This window comes from Crocuta crocuta, unplaced genomic scaffold (assembly GCF_008692635.1).
Source record: "Crocuta crocuta isolate KB4526 unplaced genomic scaffold, BGI_CrCroc_1.0 scaffold193, whole genome shotgun sequence".
Lineage (NCBI taxonomy): Eukaryota > Metazoa > Chordata > Mammalia > Carnivora > Hyaenidae > Crocuta > Crocuta crocuta.
The window spans coordinates 6,618,200-6,632,167 of NW_027529624.1; the positions used below are offsets into that span (position 1 = coordinate 6,618,200).

At 58.4% G+C, this 13,968-nt stretch overlaps 1 protein-coding gene and 1 long non-coding RNA gene across 3 annotated transcripts in view; one reads left to right on the top strand and one right to left on the bottom strand.

Moving 5' to 3' along the window:
* Window positions 1-883: 883 nt before the first annotated feature.
* Window positions 884-13,968, bottom strand: part of TMPRSS6 (transmembrane serine protease 6) — a 31,497-nt gene continuing 18,412 nt past the window's right edge. Inside the window, exons 10-17 of the mRNA XM_077762067.1 lie at window positions 9,407-9,552; window positions 8,934-9,032; window positions 7,927-8,040; window positions 6,087-6,203; window positions 5,622-5,790; window positions 4,198-4,469; window positions 2,184-2,316; window positions 884-1,673 (exon numbers count right to left, since the gene is read on the bottom strand). Coding sequence (XP_077618193.1) covers window positions 1,511-1,673; window positions 2,184-2,316; window positions 4,198-4,469; window positions 5,622-5,790; window positions 6,087-6,203; window positions 7,927-8,040; window positions 8,934-9,032; window positions 9,407-9,552 — 1,213 coding nt within the window. The 3' untranslated portion in view covers window positions 884-1,510. The remainder of the gene's footprint in view (window positions 1,674-2,183; window positions 2,317-4,197; window positions 4,470-5,621; window positions 5,791-6,086; window positions 6,204-7,926; window positions 8,041-8,933; window positions 9,033-9,406; window positions 9,553-13,968) is intronic.
* Window positions 4,477-10,966, top strand: LOC144229949 (uncharacterized). 2 transcript variants are annotated; one of them, XR_013334664.1, is made up of 3 exons: window positions 4,477-4,915; window positions 7,903-8,066; window positions 9,972-10,966. It is a non-coding gene; the product is annotated as an uncharacterized LOC144229949 (long non-coding RNA). The 2 variants fall into 2 exon arrangements; XR_013334663.1 differs by lacking the exon at window positions 4,477-4,915 and adding an exon at window positions 6,093-6,181.

The window sequence follows — 13,968 nt, forward strand, 5'->3', positions numbered from 1 at the left end:
GCCCCGCTCATTAGATCCCATTCTTTCCCTCCCGGAGTCCTGCGGTGGCCTCCTCATGGCCTCCCTGCCTCCCATGCCCTCCACACTGCTGCTTGCCGTCCGCTCTAAAATGCGAACCCACTCGTGTGTCACTCCGCTCTTACAAAGCCTTATTGTGTGGCTTCCCAGAGCACCCAAGGTCAAGTCCCAAGCTCAGCTCCAAACTCTGTGTCAACTGTTCTGAGTTTGCTCCCCTCCTTTTCATTCCTTTCCACACAACCTCTGTGTAACTTAGATCAGCTCACCCACATGGCCTGTTCTTGTGCGACCCTGTACCTTTGCACATGCCCTTCCCCTGTCTGGGATGCCCTTCCCCACCTTGGCCATCTTTGGGCCACAACTCAAGTCTTATGTCCTCCAGGCAGCCTTCCCTGACTTCCCGAGTTCTAGGCTGCCCCAGAGCCCCATCATGCTGGGTCGCTGTCCCCAGCCCTCCTGGGATCCGGAGCTGAGGTCTGCGTCTCTGGGGCCCCAGGGCAGCAGTTGGCTCGTAGCAGGAGACTGAGGTGCTTGCCGAGTAAAATGATTCCAAGAATGTGAAGGGGCTGCTGTGCTGGAGAAGTGGAGGACTGGGAACCAGGACATAGGGCTTCCACCCCAGGCTTCACTCCCGACCGCAGGTGTAATCGTGGGGGAGGCTCTGCTCCTCTCTGCCTCAGTTTCCTCCCACGCTTCCAGAAGGAGCCCATCACTTGTCCCATCCTCCACTCTGATCTGAGGGTCCCACACCACTGCCTTCCTGGGGTTGATCCTGGGACCTGGACAAGCTGCTCCAGAGGTCGCCCCTGCCCCCACTGACATAGCCACTTGGCGAACAGACCGAGCAGGAAACAGTCTCACTCCATCGAGAGCGTGAGCTCAGTGCCCCGGGGTTCCATGCCAACCCCCGAGCAGAGCCTCAGATCAAACGGCTTTATTGCACGGGGCAGGGGAGCTCACTTCCAGGTGAGAGTGAGCAGTGGAGGCCCAGGGGACAGATAGGGGTGGGGTGAGGACCCTAGACCCAGGGCGCCCCCACCCTTTGGCTTACGGTGGCAGCTGGCCCAGGTGGCTGTCTCCAGGGCTCCGGGGGTCCCTCCTTGAGGGTGCCTTCCACCCACAGCCCCCTCAAGTTTACAGGCTGGGATTTGCTCTCCGTTGGCGGAGGGGAGTCCAGCCACCTCTACTGGGACCCGCAAGTCCTGTGATTGCAGCTGAACCATTTCCCCCCAAAGTCACCAGTGGAGGAAGGGGAAGGAGGAGAGGAAATCTGGAGGCAACAGGGCTGGGGGTGCAGGGGGAGTCGACCACCGGCTGATGGCCCCCCCTCCTCCTCCTGTTCCCCTCCCCAGGGCAGGTGTCAGGGAACAGGTCAGCGGGGACACTACCTCCTGCCTCCACGGGGCCCCGCCGCCCCCAGAGTACTTGGCCCCCTGCCTAGAGGGTGCACTAGACACTTGAGTCCGGGAGGTGGGCCCCCGAGGGCAGCCCCTCAGCTCAGCACCTGCTGGATCCAGCCAATCACACCTGTGATGCGCGTGTAGACACCAAAGTAGTTGGGCCGGCCACAGCCCAGCCCCCAGCTGACCAGCCCCGCCAGGAACCAGCGGCCACTGGGCTCCTTACACACGAGTGGGCCTCCCGAGTCGCCCTGGGAGGGGGAGAGAAGAGACAGGGCTGCGTCAGGGTCAAGGCGCGCGTGTCCTGACCCGCTGGGACTTTTCCAGCTGACAACAAAGTCACACCCGCTTTGGAAATCTCTGCTTCCCCTGCGCCTGGTACTTGGAGAGGGCCCAAAGCCGCTGTGCCCATTCTTCCTCGGGTCCTGGCTGTCGTGGAAGCATCCACATGTGTCCCCCACGCCCCACTCACCTCTGCCTCTCTCTTCTGGGCTCCTAATCTTTGCCACTGTGTCCCCTTGGGCAAAGCGCCCTCGTGCAGGCAGGGAGCAGTACTGGGCTTAAGCCTTAGACCTCCCTGCACAGTTCTCTTGTGATGGGGGGGGGTTGGCCTGCAACGTGGGGCAAGTCCCTCCACACCCCTCACTCCCCAAGCCTCAGTTTCCTCATCGGTAACATTGGGACAGCCGTCCCCACCTTGCTGGGAGGCTGCTGGGTGATGTGAGTGCCACCCTCCCTCCCTCCTCTCAGCACCTCCCCCCCCCNCAGGCATCCTTCTTGCCCTTCCGGTATCCGGCACACAGCATGCGGGGCGTCACCTGGTAGCGATAGGCCTCGCTGCACACGTCCTGTGGGATCAGCTGCACGTCCACCTTCTGCAGACCGTTGCTGGTGGGGCCTGCCCCGTGGGGTCAAGGGCGGAAGGCAGAGATGAGATCTGACTTTTCCCTCTGCTATTCCCTTTGCATCTCAGGAGCACCTGCCCCTCCCCCTTCATCTCTGCTCTGCTCACCCCCTACCCCTCCGCCTCACCATCACTCTGCTCTGGCTCCCCGTGGCCCCTGGGGACACCATCCCCACCCCCACCCCTCCTACTTGAGGCTTTTTGGCCAGCTCTGCTCTGTGACCACTCCTGGGGGATCTTTCGAGAGCACACACCTGACCCCTACAATCTGTCCCTGAAAGTTATCAGTGTCGCCCCGCTGCCCAGCCCACTCTTTTCCACAAGTGCTTCAGGTTCAAAGCCCCAGGGAGCCTCAGGAGGCACTGTGCCCGGTCCCACCAGGAGAGCTACTCTGTTTGGCTGGGGGTGGGGGGGCTCGACATTGGTGTTTTTCTGGAAGCCCTCAGGTGGGTTTACAAAAAAATTTTTTTAACGTTTATTTCTTTTTGAGAGAGAGACACTGAGAGCCAGAGGGGTAGAGAGAGAAAGAAAGGGAGACACAGAATCTGAAACAGGCTCCAGGCTCCGAGCTGTCAGCACAGAGCTCCATGCGGGGCTTGAACTCACGAATCAAACCGTGAGATCAGTCGGCTGCCCACCTGGGCACACCAGCCCTCAGACAGTTTTAAAGTGCAGGGCAGGTGAACTCCGGCTCAGCCTCCTTACCGTGGCCTAGGAGACCCCGGTCCTTCCTGCCAATCTTTACCCAGACCCACCGCCCCCCCAGCTCGCCTCTGGAGGAGGGGAGACAGGCCGTTCTTAGGGCTCCCTGGGCAGCCTCCTGTCCTTTCTCCTCGCTTTGCTACTGCCAGCCTGTCCCCCTAGCCCCTGCTTAGATGTCCCCTCCTCTGGAAGCCTCCCAGACCGTGCCTGGCTAGGCATCTGCTCTGGGCTGGCCTCTGTGTGTGCCTCCCCACCCATGTCAGCTCTCAGCACTGTCTCCCCCAAAAATGTCCTCATCTGTATAGTTCCTTTGCCCAACTCAATATCTGGCATATAGTAGGTGCTCATAAATGTGCCCTTGGATAAATGAATGAATGAATGAGCAAACGAACCAATCCTTGCTTTACTATTCTCCATCATTGCCTCGATCGAGTCACTTTGCACCCGAGCCTCAGTTTCCCCATCTTGAAATTATCCGCACAGTCCTGCTTGCCTCCAGGTTGGAAATCGTGTACCCCATCTTTAAAGCCACCACCTTTAAGAGGTGCTGGGCATGGCCGCAGTTATGCCAGCCCAGGCCTGCATTCACAGAAGGGGCCTCTAGGGAAGGTCAGTCTAGGTGGGAAGGGGAGAAGCCCCCGGCTTCTGAGAGGCAGTAGCAGGAACAGGAGGGGCGCTGGGGTCAGCCGGTCCTAGGTTCCCACCTTCTCTGGCTGTGTGACTTTATGCGACTGCTAAACTGTCTCTGTGCTTCAGTTTCCCCATCGGTAAAACGGACCCTAATACCCACCCTGAGGGGTATTCGGTGGATTAAATGGGACCACGTTCCCTAAAATCCAACCTCGATGTAGAAAGTGTTAATAATTCAGAGCCCCCCAAGGCGCCCCTCTGCCCAGAGGTCGGAGCTTGCCTGGGGGCTGCGGAGTTCCTATTTTGCCCCGTCACCTCATCCATTTCCCCCAAGGGAACATCCCGCGACCTTCTTTCCTTTTAAATACTTTCTGCAAGGAGGGAAGGGCCAGGAAGGCAGGAGACACCCACTTCTGTGACACGCAGCCCACAGGGGGCCTCCGGGGTGGAGCCCTGGGGCCCTTTGCCCCGCCCCTCCGGCCCAGCCATGGCCGCACCCCATCTCCCTAGACCTGCCCCCTCCCCGCCCCGCAGCCGACTCACCGCCCTCGCGCAGGGCGCCCCAGCCCGTGATCCAGCAGTGCAGGCCGGGCTCGAAGAAGTGGGAGCGCGCAGGCAGGCAGACGGGGCGCACGGCGGCCGAGCGCACCACCGGGTGGTCGAGCTGCAGCAGGGCCACGTCGTAGTCGTGGCTGTCCTCCTCGTGGTAAGGGTGCAGGAGGAGGCGGCTCACCTTGAAGGACACCTCGCCCGGCCAGCGCGAGCTCTGCCACACCTTGCCCAGGAACACCGTCCACAGCGCCGGGGAGGCCATGCTGGGGTTGGGGAGGGGGTCCTCGATCAGCCGCTGACACTCCCGTCCCAGATCCTTAGGACGTGCGGCTTCCCCACGCGGGCAGCCAACCGCCACACCCTCCCTTCCCCGGCGGTACAGCGTGGGGTGCTGGCGCCGCCTGCCCGGGTTCCAGCCCCAGCTTCATCCCTCCCTCGATGTATGCGTGCCTCCTTAGACCTAGTCTCCTGTCTGTGAAATAGGAATAGCATCTTCTACTACGTTACTGGGGGGATTCAGTGAGACTGTGTATGTAAAAAGTTAGCACGTGCCAGGCAGTGACAAATATTTCTCTCCTTTTTATCCCTGCGCTTTACCGATGGGGCTGCTGTGAGCTCCCTGAGACCTGCCTAGTGCTCACTGGGAGGGGGTGGGCATGGAGCGTGGAGCAATCGGCAGAGACGGCTCGTGAAGACCCCCGGATATCAGGTCAGCATCCGAGTGTGGGCCTGGCCCCCCGAGGGGGCTTGCTCTCTGGCTCTGGATGTAAGGGGCAGGGGGTGGGGTGCCCTGGCGGCTGGTGGCCTTTGTCTGGGGACTGTGTAGACCCAGAACTGAAGAGGAGGTGTGGGAGGGGCGTCCAGGGCTGGCTGTCCTGGGGGCTGGGGGTAGGGGTGCCTGGGAGATAGGGGTGGGGGTGGGGAGGAGGTGTTGTCAGCCCACCGTGAAGATGGAGAAGACGTCTGTGGGGCTGGGTGGCATGTCCCTCCTTGGCTCTTGGGCCCCACTCACCAGGTCACGGGCAATCTGGTAGAGGGAGGTCATGGCCTATGGCCAGTCCTGGCACTTAGGTTCTCTACCGTACCCCTAGTTTCTGGCACAGCCCCCTAGCAGGAGCGCAAGAAATATTTCTGAATGGATGAGTAAATGAATGAATGGGTGAATAGCGAGTGAATCGCTGACCCAACTTAAATCAAGACACAGCACATAGAGCGGAGAGGCTGAGCATCCTTTCCAGGGGCACAGACTAGGTTCGCGGCAGAGCCAGGACTGAGCCCAAGCGTCAGGACAGCTAGTCTGGTGGGCTTCCCACCACCCTTCCTTCCTGCCTGGGTCTCGGACCCCGGTGTCCCTCCCCACCGTGGCCCTCCCTACCCCATCTCTTGTGGTCTGGGTCCCCGCGCCCCCCACTCACCTGTCCTCCTGGAAGCAGTGGGCGGCCGTGATCACCCAGCGGTCAGCGATGAGCGCCCCCCCACAGATGTGCCGGCCCCGAACCTGGAGGCTGGCCTGCCAGGGCCACTCGCCCTCGGAAGACACGGCACCGCCCACTATGCGGCCGGAGGGGCCCTGCAGGCCACAGTCTGGGTGTGTGGGCAGGGGCAGCCGGAAGCCAGTGAGAAACAGACAGTAAGAGCCGGAGAAGGAGAGGCACAGAGGGCGGCAGAGGGCAGACGGGGGGAGAGGCAGGAAAAAGAATGAAGGAGAGGCGGGACCCAGAGCAGGCGCAGGGGCAGGGCAGAAAGAGACAACGTGAGCTCTCCCTCAGCTTCCCAGTGTGGGCACCTCCCTCTTCCCCGGGCTCCAGGGCCCAGCAGGTGGCGGGAGTCTTCCGCCCGCCCCATCGAAAGGCCACGGACAGCGCGCAGGCCACACTCACCGCAGTGCTGCTCGTCTGAGCCGTCCCTGCAGTCGGGGAGCCCATCACACTGCGGGTTGGGCTTCTTCACACAGCTGCGGTCCGTACACTGGAAGGTGAATGTCCCACAAGGCACCCCTGCGGGAGAGGGGGTGGGGACTGGTCGCCAGAGTAGGTCCCTGAGCCCAAGGGAGCCTCTGAAACAAGGCCCAGGGAATACGGAGCCTGGAAGAGGCCAGGGAAGACTGGGGAGCGATCCCTCGGTCGCACTGAGGCTCCTGCAGGTGTCCCAAAGGCAGGCCATATCCCTTCCCCACCTGTCACCCCCTTCAGACGAGAGCAAGGCTGTGTCTCCTCCACAGACTGTGACTCCTGAGGTTGCCATGCCACCCAGGTGCACTTGTGCCTCCACTTTCAGACTAGACTTCCAAGAGCTGGGCTGTGCCTCTCCAGGCTTCCTAAGGCTCCCCACCTACCCTGGCTCCAGCCTCCAGCCCCATCTAGCTGCCCATCTGCTCCCCCCTCCCCTGTCTTCGCCGTGAAGAACTTTCTGTGCCACCACCTGACCTTGGCCAGCTCTCCTTTCCTCCAGCTTCTTTCAGTGTTACCTCTCTTCAAGGCCATTTTTAAAGGCCACCTCCTCTAGGAAGCTTTCCCTGCCTGATCTCCTCCTGCACTCCAGTCTTCCCATGCACATGGATGTGATGTCCAGAAGGTGTGGGGCCAGAGGCAGTCACCCATCATGTCTTCCTACCAATGGATCATTCCAGAGGGCAGGGGCCACCTCTCTGGGATCTTTTATTCCCACTCCCTTACTCTGCCTCACCCATCACTGGGTTGTCTGCAGGTGTTGGTTGGCTGGTTGGATGGATGGATGGATGGATGGATGGATGGATAGATGGATGGATAAACAATGAATACAGACAGGAGACTCGGCAGACCAACAAATGGGTGAGTTGATAGTGGTCCAGGAGGGAGACTGACTAACAACTAGGATGGATTAATGAGTGGACGTAAGACAATAGACAAACAGGTAGTTAGAGAGATCAGTGGATGGGATGCATGCATACATGCATTCATAGGTACATGGATAGAGGATGGAATGATGGACACACAGGTAGTTAAGTGAACTCGTAAATGAGTTGATTGATGGTTCAGTGGATTGGGAGCCAGGTGGTTGGATGGGTGGATGGATGGATGAATGAGTGGATGTATGGATCAATGGACAGATAGGTGGTTGGACAGATGGATGGATGGATGGGTGGATGGATGGATGGATGGACGGACAGGTGGATGGGTGGATGGGTAGTTGGATGGTTGGATGGGTGGATGGATGATTGGATGGATGGATGGATGGGTGGACGGATGGACGGATGGACGGGTGGATGGCTGGACGGATGGACGGATGGGCGGATGGTTGGATGGGTGGATGGATGGATGGATGGATGGTTGGATGGATGGATGGATGGATGGATGGATGGATGGATGGATGGATGGTTGGATGGATGGATGGATGGATGGTTGGATGGACGGGTGGACGGGTGGACGGGTGGGCGGATGGTTGGATGGGTGGATGGGTGGATGGATGGTTGGGTGGGTGGATGGATGGATGGATGGATGGGTGGATGGTTGGATGGATGGATGGGTGGATGGGTGGATGGGTGGATGGGTGGGTGGATGGATGGATGGACGGATGGATGGACACTTGAACGGACATATAAGAGAACATACAGATGGGTTGGTAAGTGTTTAGACAAGAGTGCGGGAAACCCTGGCTGAAGAAGGATGCTGAAGGATGGGGCTGTCTGGCCGAGCCCATTATTTGGTTTCCCTCCAGATAGCTGGCCACACCCCACCCTACCTTCCTGGCACTGCCCTTCGTCACTCCCGTTGAGACAGTCAGGCTGCCGGTCACAGACCCTGGACAGGGAGATGCACGTGCTGTCTTCTTGGCACTGGAATGTGGCTCTGCAGACTGCGTGGGGACACACAGGGGAGGAGGTGAGCAGAAGCCCGAGAAGCCGGGCTGGGACCCTGTTCTGCCTGTAGAATGTGCGTTATACTGCAGGTCGTGATCCCAGATCTCTTTCTTAGCTGCGTTACTCCCGAGTTTCACAGCATCCCTGTGAGGTACCCCATTTCATCAGTGGAAACAGAAATGAAGCGACTCGACCAAGGTCATGTGGCTGAGCCAGATGCTCTGGGTCCAAATATGAGGCACCTTCCCCAGCATATCTCCCTTCCCTCCTGCTTCTCTCCCCAAGTAGGTAAAGCTTGGATGGGAGGGGGTTGGAGGAGATCTGGGGAGGTCAGACAAGGAAAGGCTGCCCTTGATGGTGAATCTGGGGGCCAGAAGCCAGAACTCAGAGGGAGAGGCATTATTCCAAGGGAGTCCTGCTTGCAGACCACCAGGGCCAGGCAGTGGTGACCATAACTCCAGGAAGATGACAGCTGCAGTCTGAACTCCTGAGCAGAGGAGTGAAGACCCCACGCGAGGGAGGGAGATGCAGGATTCTCCCCTTGGCCGCCCTCGCCTCGCCTGTCCCCGCATGACAGCCTTCCCCCTCCCTGGTCCTCCATCCACTCTGTTCCTTCTTGGCCAGCCGGCAGGGGGCCATGACCTGGTGGAGAGAAGCCCTGAGCCGGGAGTCAGGAGACCTGAGGTCCCACCTGCTCCCTGCTACTGCCCCCAAGCGGTGGTCCTGGGGAGCCCGCTTTCCCACTCTCTGCTTCCATTTTGCCATCTAGCACAGCGAGGGAGCCCACGTCCCGGATACGGATAAGGGGAACTGCGCGGGGCTTAGAAAAAGGGGGCTCCGCTCAGCACAGAGAAGAGAGGAGGGGTGTGATGGCAGGTGGGCCGCTCACCGCAGTTTCTCTCGTCCAGGCCGTTGGGGCAGTCCTTGACCCCATCGCAGGCCGGCACACATAGTCCGTTCACAGAGCAGAGGGACTCTCCAGGGCAGGCTGGACGGGGAGGGCGCCGTCAGGACACACGTGACCGTGCAGGCTCTTGCAGACAGACACGCTGCACTGGTGCGCTCACGCGTGTGCCCACGTGGACACACACCTGTATACACGGTGCGTGTGGACATACGTGGCCAGGCACATATACACAATGCACGCACGGGTGTGTGCGCGTGTGTGTGCCTAGTGAACACAGGTGACAGCCATGCCTACGTGGCACACGCGCACGTGCACACACACACACACACACACACACACACAGTCCTTTGGCCCAGCCTCTTGGTGCTTCTGGGGATGGGAGGGAGGCAGGAAGAAGCTGCAAGGGCGTCGGGGGATGGGGTCCCCACCCTGCCCTCCAGGCTGCCCGTACTCACGATCTGACTGGTTGTACAAGCCGTAGTGCACCTGCACGCCGGGCCCGGTGAGCGGGATCTGGGATGTGAAGTTCACGGTGATGCCGGCACTGGCCACCACGGGGATCCTCTCAGCATAAGGCTGCAGAGTGCGCAGGCCACACAGCCTGGGGGTGACCAAGACAGACTCAGGGCCACGCAGGCCGGCCTGAGGGAGGGGACAGCTGGGTCCCCGCACACAGACAGGGCCAGGGCAGAGCAGCCGGAGAGGAAGGGGGAGCTGCACCCTCACCCTCACTGTGTCTGTCTCAATTTCTCCCTTGGGTGAGCGCTCGCCCCCACAGTCCTCTTCTAGAAGTCAGCCTGTGTCATTCCCCCCAACCCAGCTCAAAACCCTTCCGTGGCTCCCCATTTCCTGCAGGATAAAATTCGAAGCCTGACTTCTAAGCAAGTCAGCGTCCTTCCCCAAGCTGCACTTTCCTGCCTTTAGAAAAGCAGGGAAACGATCGCCTCTGTTGACTCCAATCTGACAAAACTTCGGGGTGTCTGTAGAGACAAGAGTTCGTGACTGGTCTACTCTGTGTAGACAGGAGAGGACGCTCCCCTTGTGCTCGGTGTGGGGAGAAGGCAGCCATGTGGCCAAGTTCGGGCACCGTTCTGCCCACCGAGAAGCCTCCGGACCCCTGTGACTCTCTCTGGACCCGAGGAGGCACCAGCCCTGCTCCCGGGACCAGTTCAACAGCGCAGTGCTGATGGCCATCACCTTCTCTGTCCCCCATCCCTCCTGGACTCCCCCACCCCAGGATGATGTGCTCGTCCCCACAGAGCTGGTGGGAGGAGTTCTTCCTGGAGAGCAGGGAGGAATCTTCCCATCTCCAGGGATGGAGGCCCTGGGCTCATGTCACACCATGCCTGGGTGCACCTTGCCTCCCAGAGCACGTGGGCACGCTTTCACCAAGTGGGTGCAACCCACCCCCAGAGTGACGAGTCGCTAACCCGACAGCAGCCTGGGGCTCCCTCCCTTCACAGCAATGCCTCCCACAGGGAAGGGAGCACCCTCACAGAGCAAATAGGAATGCCTTTACAGACGCAGGAAACACACCCAGAACACAGGTCCAAAAATATGCAGACAGAAGGGAAAGTGCCCCCCAGCAGAGAAGACAGGAGCAAGTCAAGAGACCAGGCGGGAATGCCCCAAAGCATGATGGGAATATCCCACAGCAGAGGCAATAGCCCGCAGAGCAGATCACCTAATTTCCAGACACCAGGTACCTCCCCGGAACTTCAGGAATAACCCAAGCACTTCATCGTTCAATGAATTAATCAATGAGTTCATCGGTAAACAACCGAGGAAGATTTGGGGGTGTCTGGCCCCTCCCACATCGACAGCAACACCAAAGGCCTCATTGCACAGAGATTTCGATTTTCTTGCAACAACTCCATCTTGTGAGATAAGAATTGTTCTTGGCCCATTTTCCAGATGAGGCTCATGAAGGAAATCGCCCACGTGAGCCAGAATCCAGGCTGTTCAGGACGTAGCTGGACGTGCTCAGCCCGCTCTGGGGGAGATAGGCACCCTGGCTGTTGNTGGCTTCCTTCTGCTTTTTGGTGAATCCCATCCTTGCTTCCAGACCAACAAGCAGTTCTCAAAGTGTGGTCTGGGGACCCTGGGGGTCCAAAGTAAAAATTATGTTCATAATAATGCACGGATATTATCTGCCTTTTTCACTCTCCTTCTCTCACAAGGATACGGTGTAATTTTCCAGGGACTATGCGACATGTTATTGATAATGGTAGCCGATTGAATGTGGAAGCAGATGTGCATATCCAGTTCTGGTTTATTAACCCAGCTTAAAAGTTGCAAAAATGCTAAATGATGATATTTTTCTCACCAACTGTTTTTGGTTTGGGAAAATATAATTCATGGTTTTTTTTATGTTTATTTTTGAGAGAGAGACAGAGTGTGAGTGGGGGAAGGGCAGAGAGAGAGGGAGACACAGAATCCGAAGCAGGCTCCAGCCTCCGAGCTGTCAGAACAGAGCCCGACACAGGGCTCGAACTCATGAACCGTGAGATCATGACCTGAGCCGAAGTCAGACGCTTAACCGAGTGAGCCACTCAGGCGCCCCTATACTTCATGTTTTATAAAATATGTTATTTAGGTTCAAATGTGACAGGCTCATAATTTTAAGTGAATTGGTAAATGTTTTTTCAAATTTTCGTAGCTTTAATTTCTAATGCTTAAAATATAGATAATATGACCTGCATAAGGACGCTTTGGGGGGCTCAATAATTTTAAAGAGTGTAAAGGTGGGAAATTTGGAGAAGCTTTGCTCTACACCAGGGCTTCTCCAGCCCAAGGGGGACAAGATAGGGCAGAGACGCCACTAGGGGGCGCTTTTGAGCAGTCCTGGCCCTTCTCGTCCTTTTAAAACTAAGGAGGCAGAGCAGGTTTTGGCTGGTTGGCTGTCCTGTCCGTCGGCTGTTTTTAAAGTGGACAAATAAATGTTATCATGGATTATTATCCCTGGAGATTTTCCCTGAGGAGCAGGCAGGGGAGGTAGGAGGTGGGAAATATGGGGCCGGGGGAAGTGTGTTGAAGCACAACCCTGAATGTGTTTAAGGTTCAGGGGCGTGGGGCACTGTCCCCACAGTCAGGGAGAGCCTGTGGAGAGACAGGAAAGGAACCAGAGCCAGGTTGGAGAGGAGCGGAACATTTCAGTCTAGAAGAATCTGAGGGCTGCATGGTCACCCTGAGCTTTGGCCAGAGGCTCTCGTGTGCTTGCTGACCGGACATTTTGTCTGCTGGCTGCTGAGAGAAGGAATTCCAGAATCAGCCGGTGCCTCAGCCTGGTGTCCCCCGAACCTGCCCAGGCAGCACCTGGGTCTCGCCCTGGAGGCCTGGGGCAGGGCCTGGTGACAGCATTCCTGGGGCAAGTCTCTCCATAAGAATTCAAGGCAGAGGCTGCAATCTAGAGACTTGGGCTGAAGCACTCAAATTAAAGATGGTCTGTTAAGTCGATGCAATGTTAAAAGTAATCTTTTTTCCAAGTTCAGTCAGCCGCTAATTTCACATAATAATCTAGATGCTTCTTCTGAAAAGTAAGCCCCAGGAACACTGGCTGGAAATGATCAGAGGCCACCTGAATTAGGCAGAGCATGTGTGGGGCTCGCCTCTCCGCCACTATCCCCCACGCCCCTGCCTCACGAAACTACACACCAGCTGGGCCCCTGTGCACCTCTGCATTTCTGGATCCTGTTCCAGAGCCTTCTGGGGGCGGGCATGCCTTGTCCAGCTCTCTAATTCCTCCCCGTCCAAGCGCCACCTCCTCCCCCACCAGCCCTCTTCAAGAGTGCACCAGGAGTCTAAAGGCTGCGGGACCCACCTCTCAGCTACAAAGTGTGGGGGTCTGGCCACAGGTGTGCACAGTGGCCAGCTTGCTTTCTCACCTCCCTGGACTGGGATTTTTCCTTCTCGCCTCACCCAGACCTCAACCTTCTTACACATCAGCAACTCCACACAGGGAGGAATTCAAGAAAGATTGGATCGATGGATGGGTGAGTGGATGGAAGGAAGGAAGGGTGGGTGTGTGGGTGGATGGATGGATGCATGCATGCATGCATACATTCCCTTCCCTAAGGACAGATTGCATGGGAAGGAGCACAGAAAACGCAAGCACTCAAGAAGGGAGAATAGCAGCGTCTGATGTGGTGGCCAGAGCGCTGGACCTCGAGCCGCACAGCCGAGTTGGAGGCCAGCTTTGCCACGTGGATCAGCTGTGTGACCTCGGGCACATTAACCTCAGCAAGCTTCTGTTTTCGTGTCTGTAAACGGGGGCGATAATATCTCCCTTGCGGGATGTTTTAAGGAATACAGGAGAAAATGACTTCTCTGAAAGCAAGCTGCTGACGCCATTGGGCTGTGAGCTCACTGCGGGCGGCGGCTGGGGCTGGACACTACCTCCTCGCCAGCACCCACATCGGGGACAGGTGCTGTCTGACCAGCCTCTGTGGCTGCACGTAGCGGCTCAGAGGATTAGGAGGGCCACCCGTACCTGGGACAGGCCAGAGGAGGCCCCAGCAGGGGCCCAAGGAGCCGGCCCATCTGCCTCTCCCATCAGCGGGAGGGAAGGGGAAATGATTGGGCAGATCACGAGAAAAGTGACGTCACAGCAGAGGAAGCTGGCAGGAGGCAGATTCCCGGAAAGGGGGAAGCCTGTGTCGTGACGCCCAGTGAGTGCATTCTGTGAAATCGAGTAGCTGGTGGCTAAGCTCGTAGGCCACGTCCCTCCCCTGCCTCCAGGCCACTCAAAGGGCGTGGGGCCTTGGCCGTGGGCACCGGGGGAAGCTGGGTAGAAAGGAGGGAGGTGGGGTGAGACAGAAAGGGCCCAGAGGAGGGAGCCCACAAAGCCAAGGATGTCCAGCCTTTCCTTATCACTACGTTGTCACCTGAAGGGCAAGTCACCTTCTCCCCCCAACGCACCCTCTCTCTGTTGCTCCTGGTCCATGACCATTGTGGGTCCAAGGACTGTGCCCCCCCCCCCCCCCCCCCCCCCCCCCCCCCCCCCCACACCCACACCCCC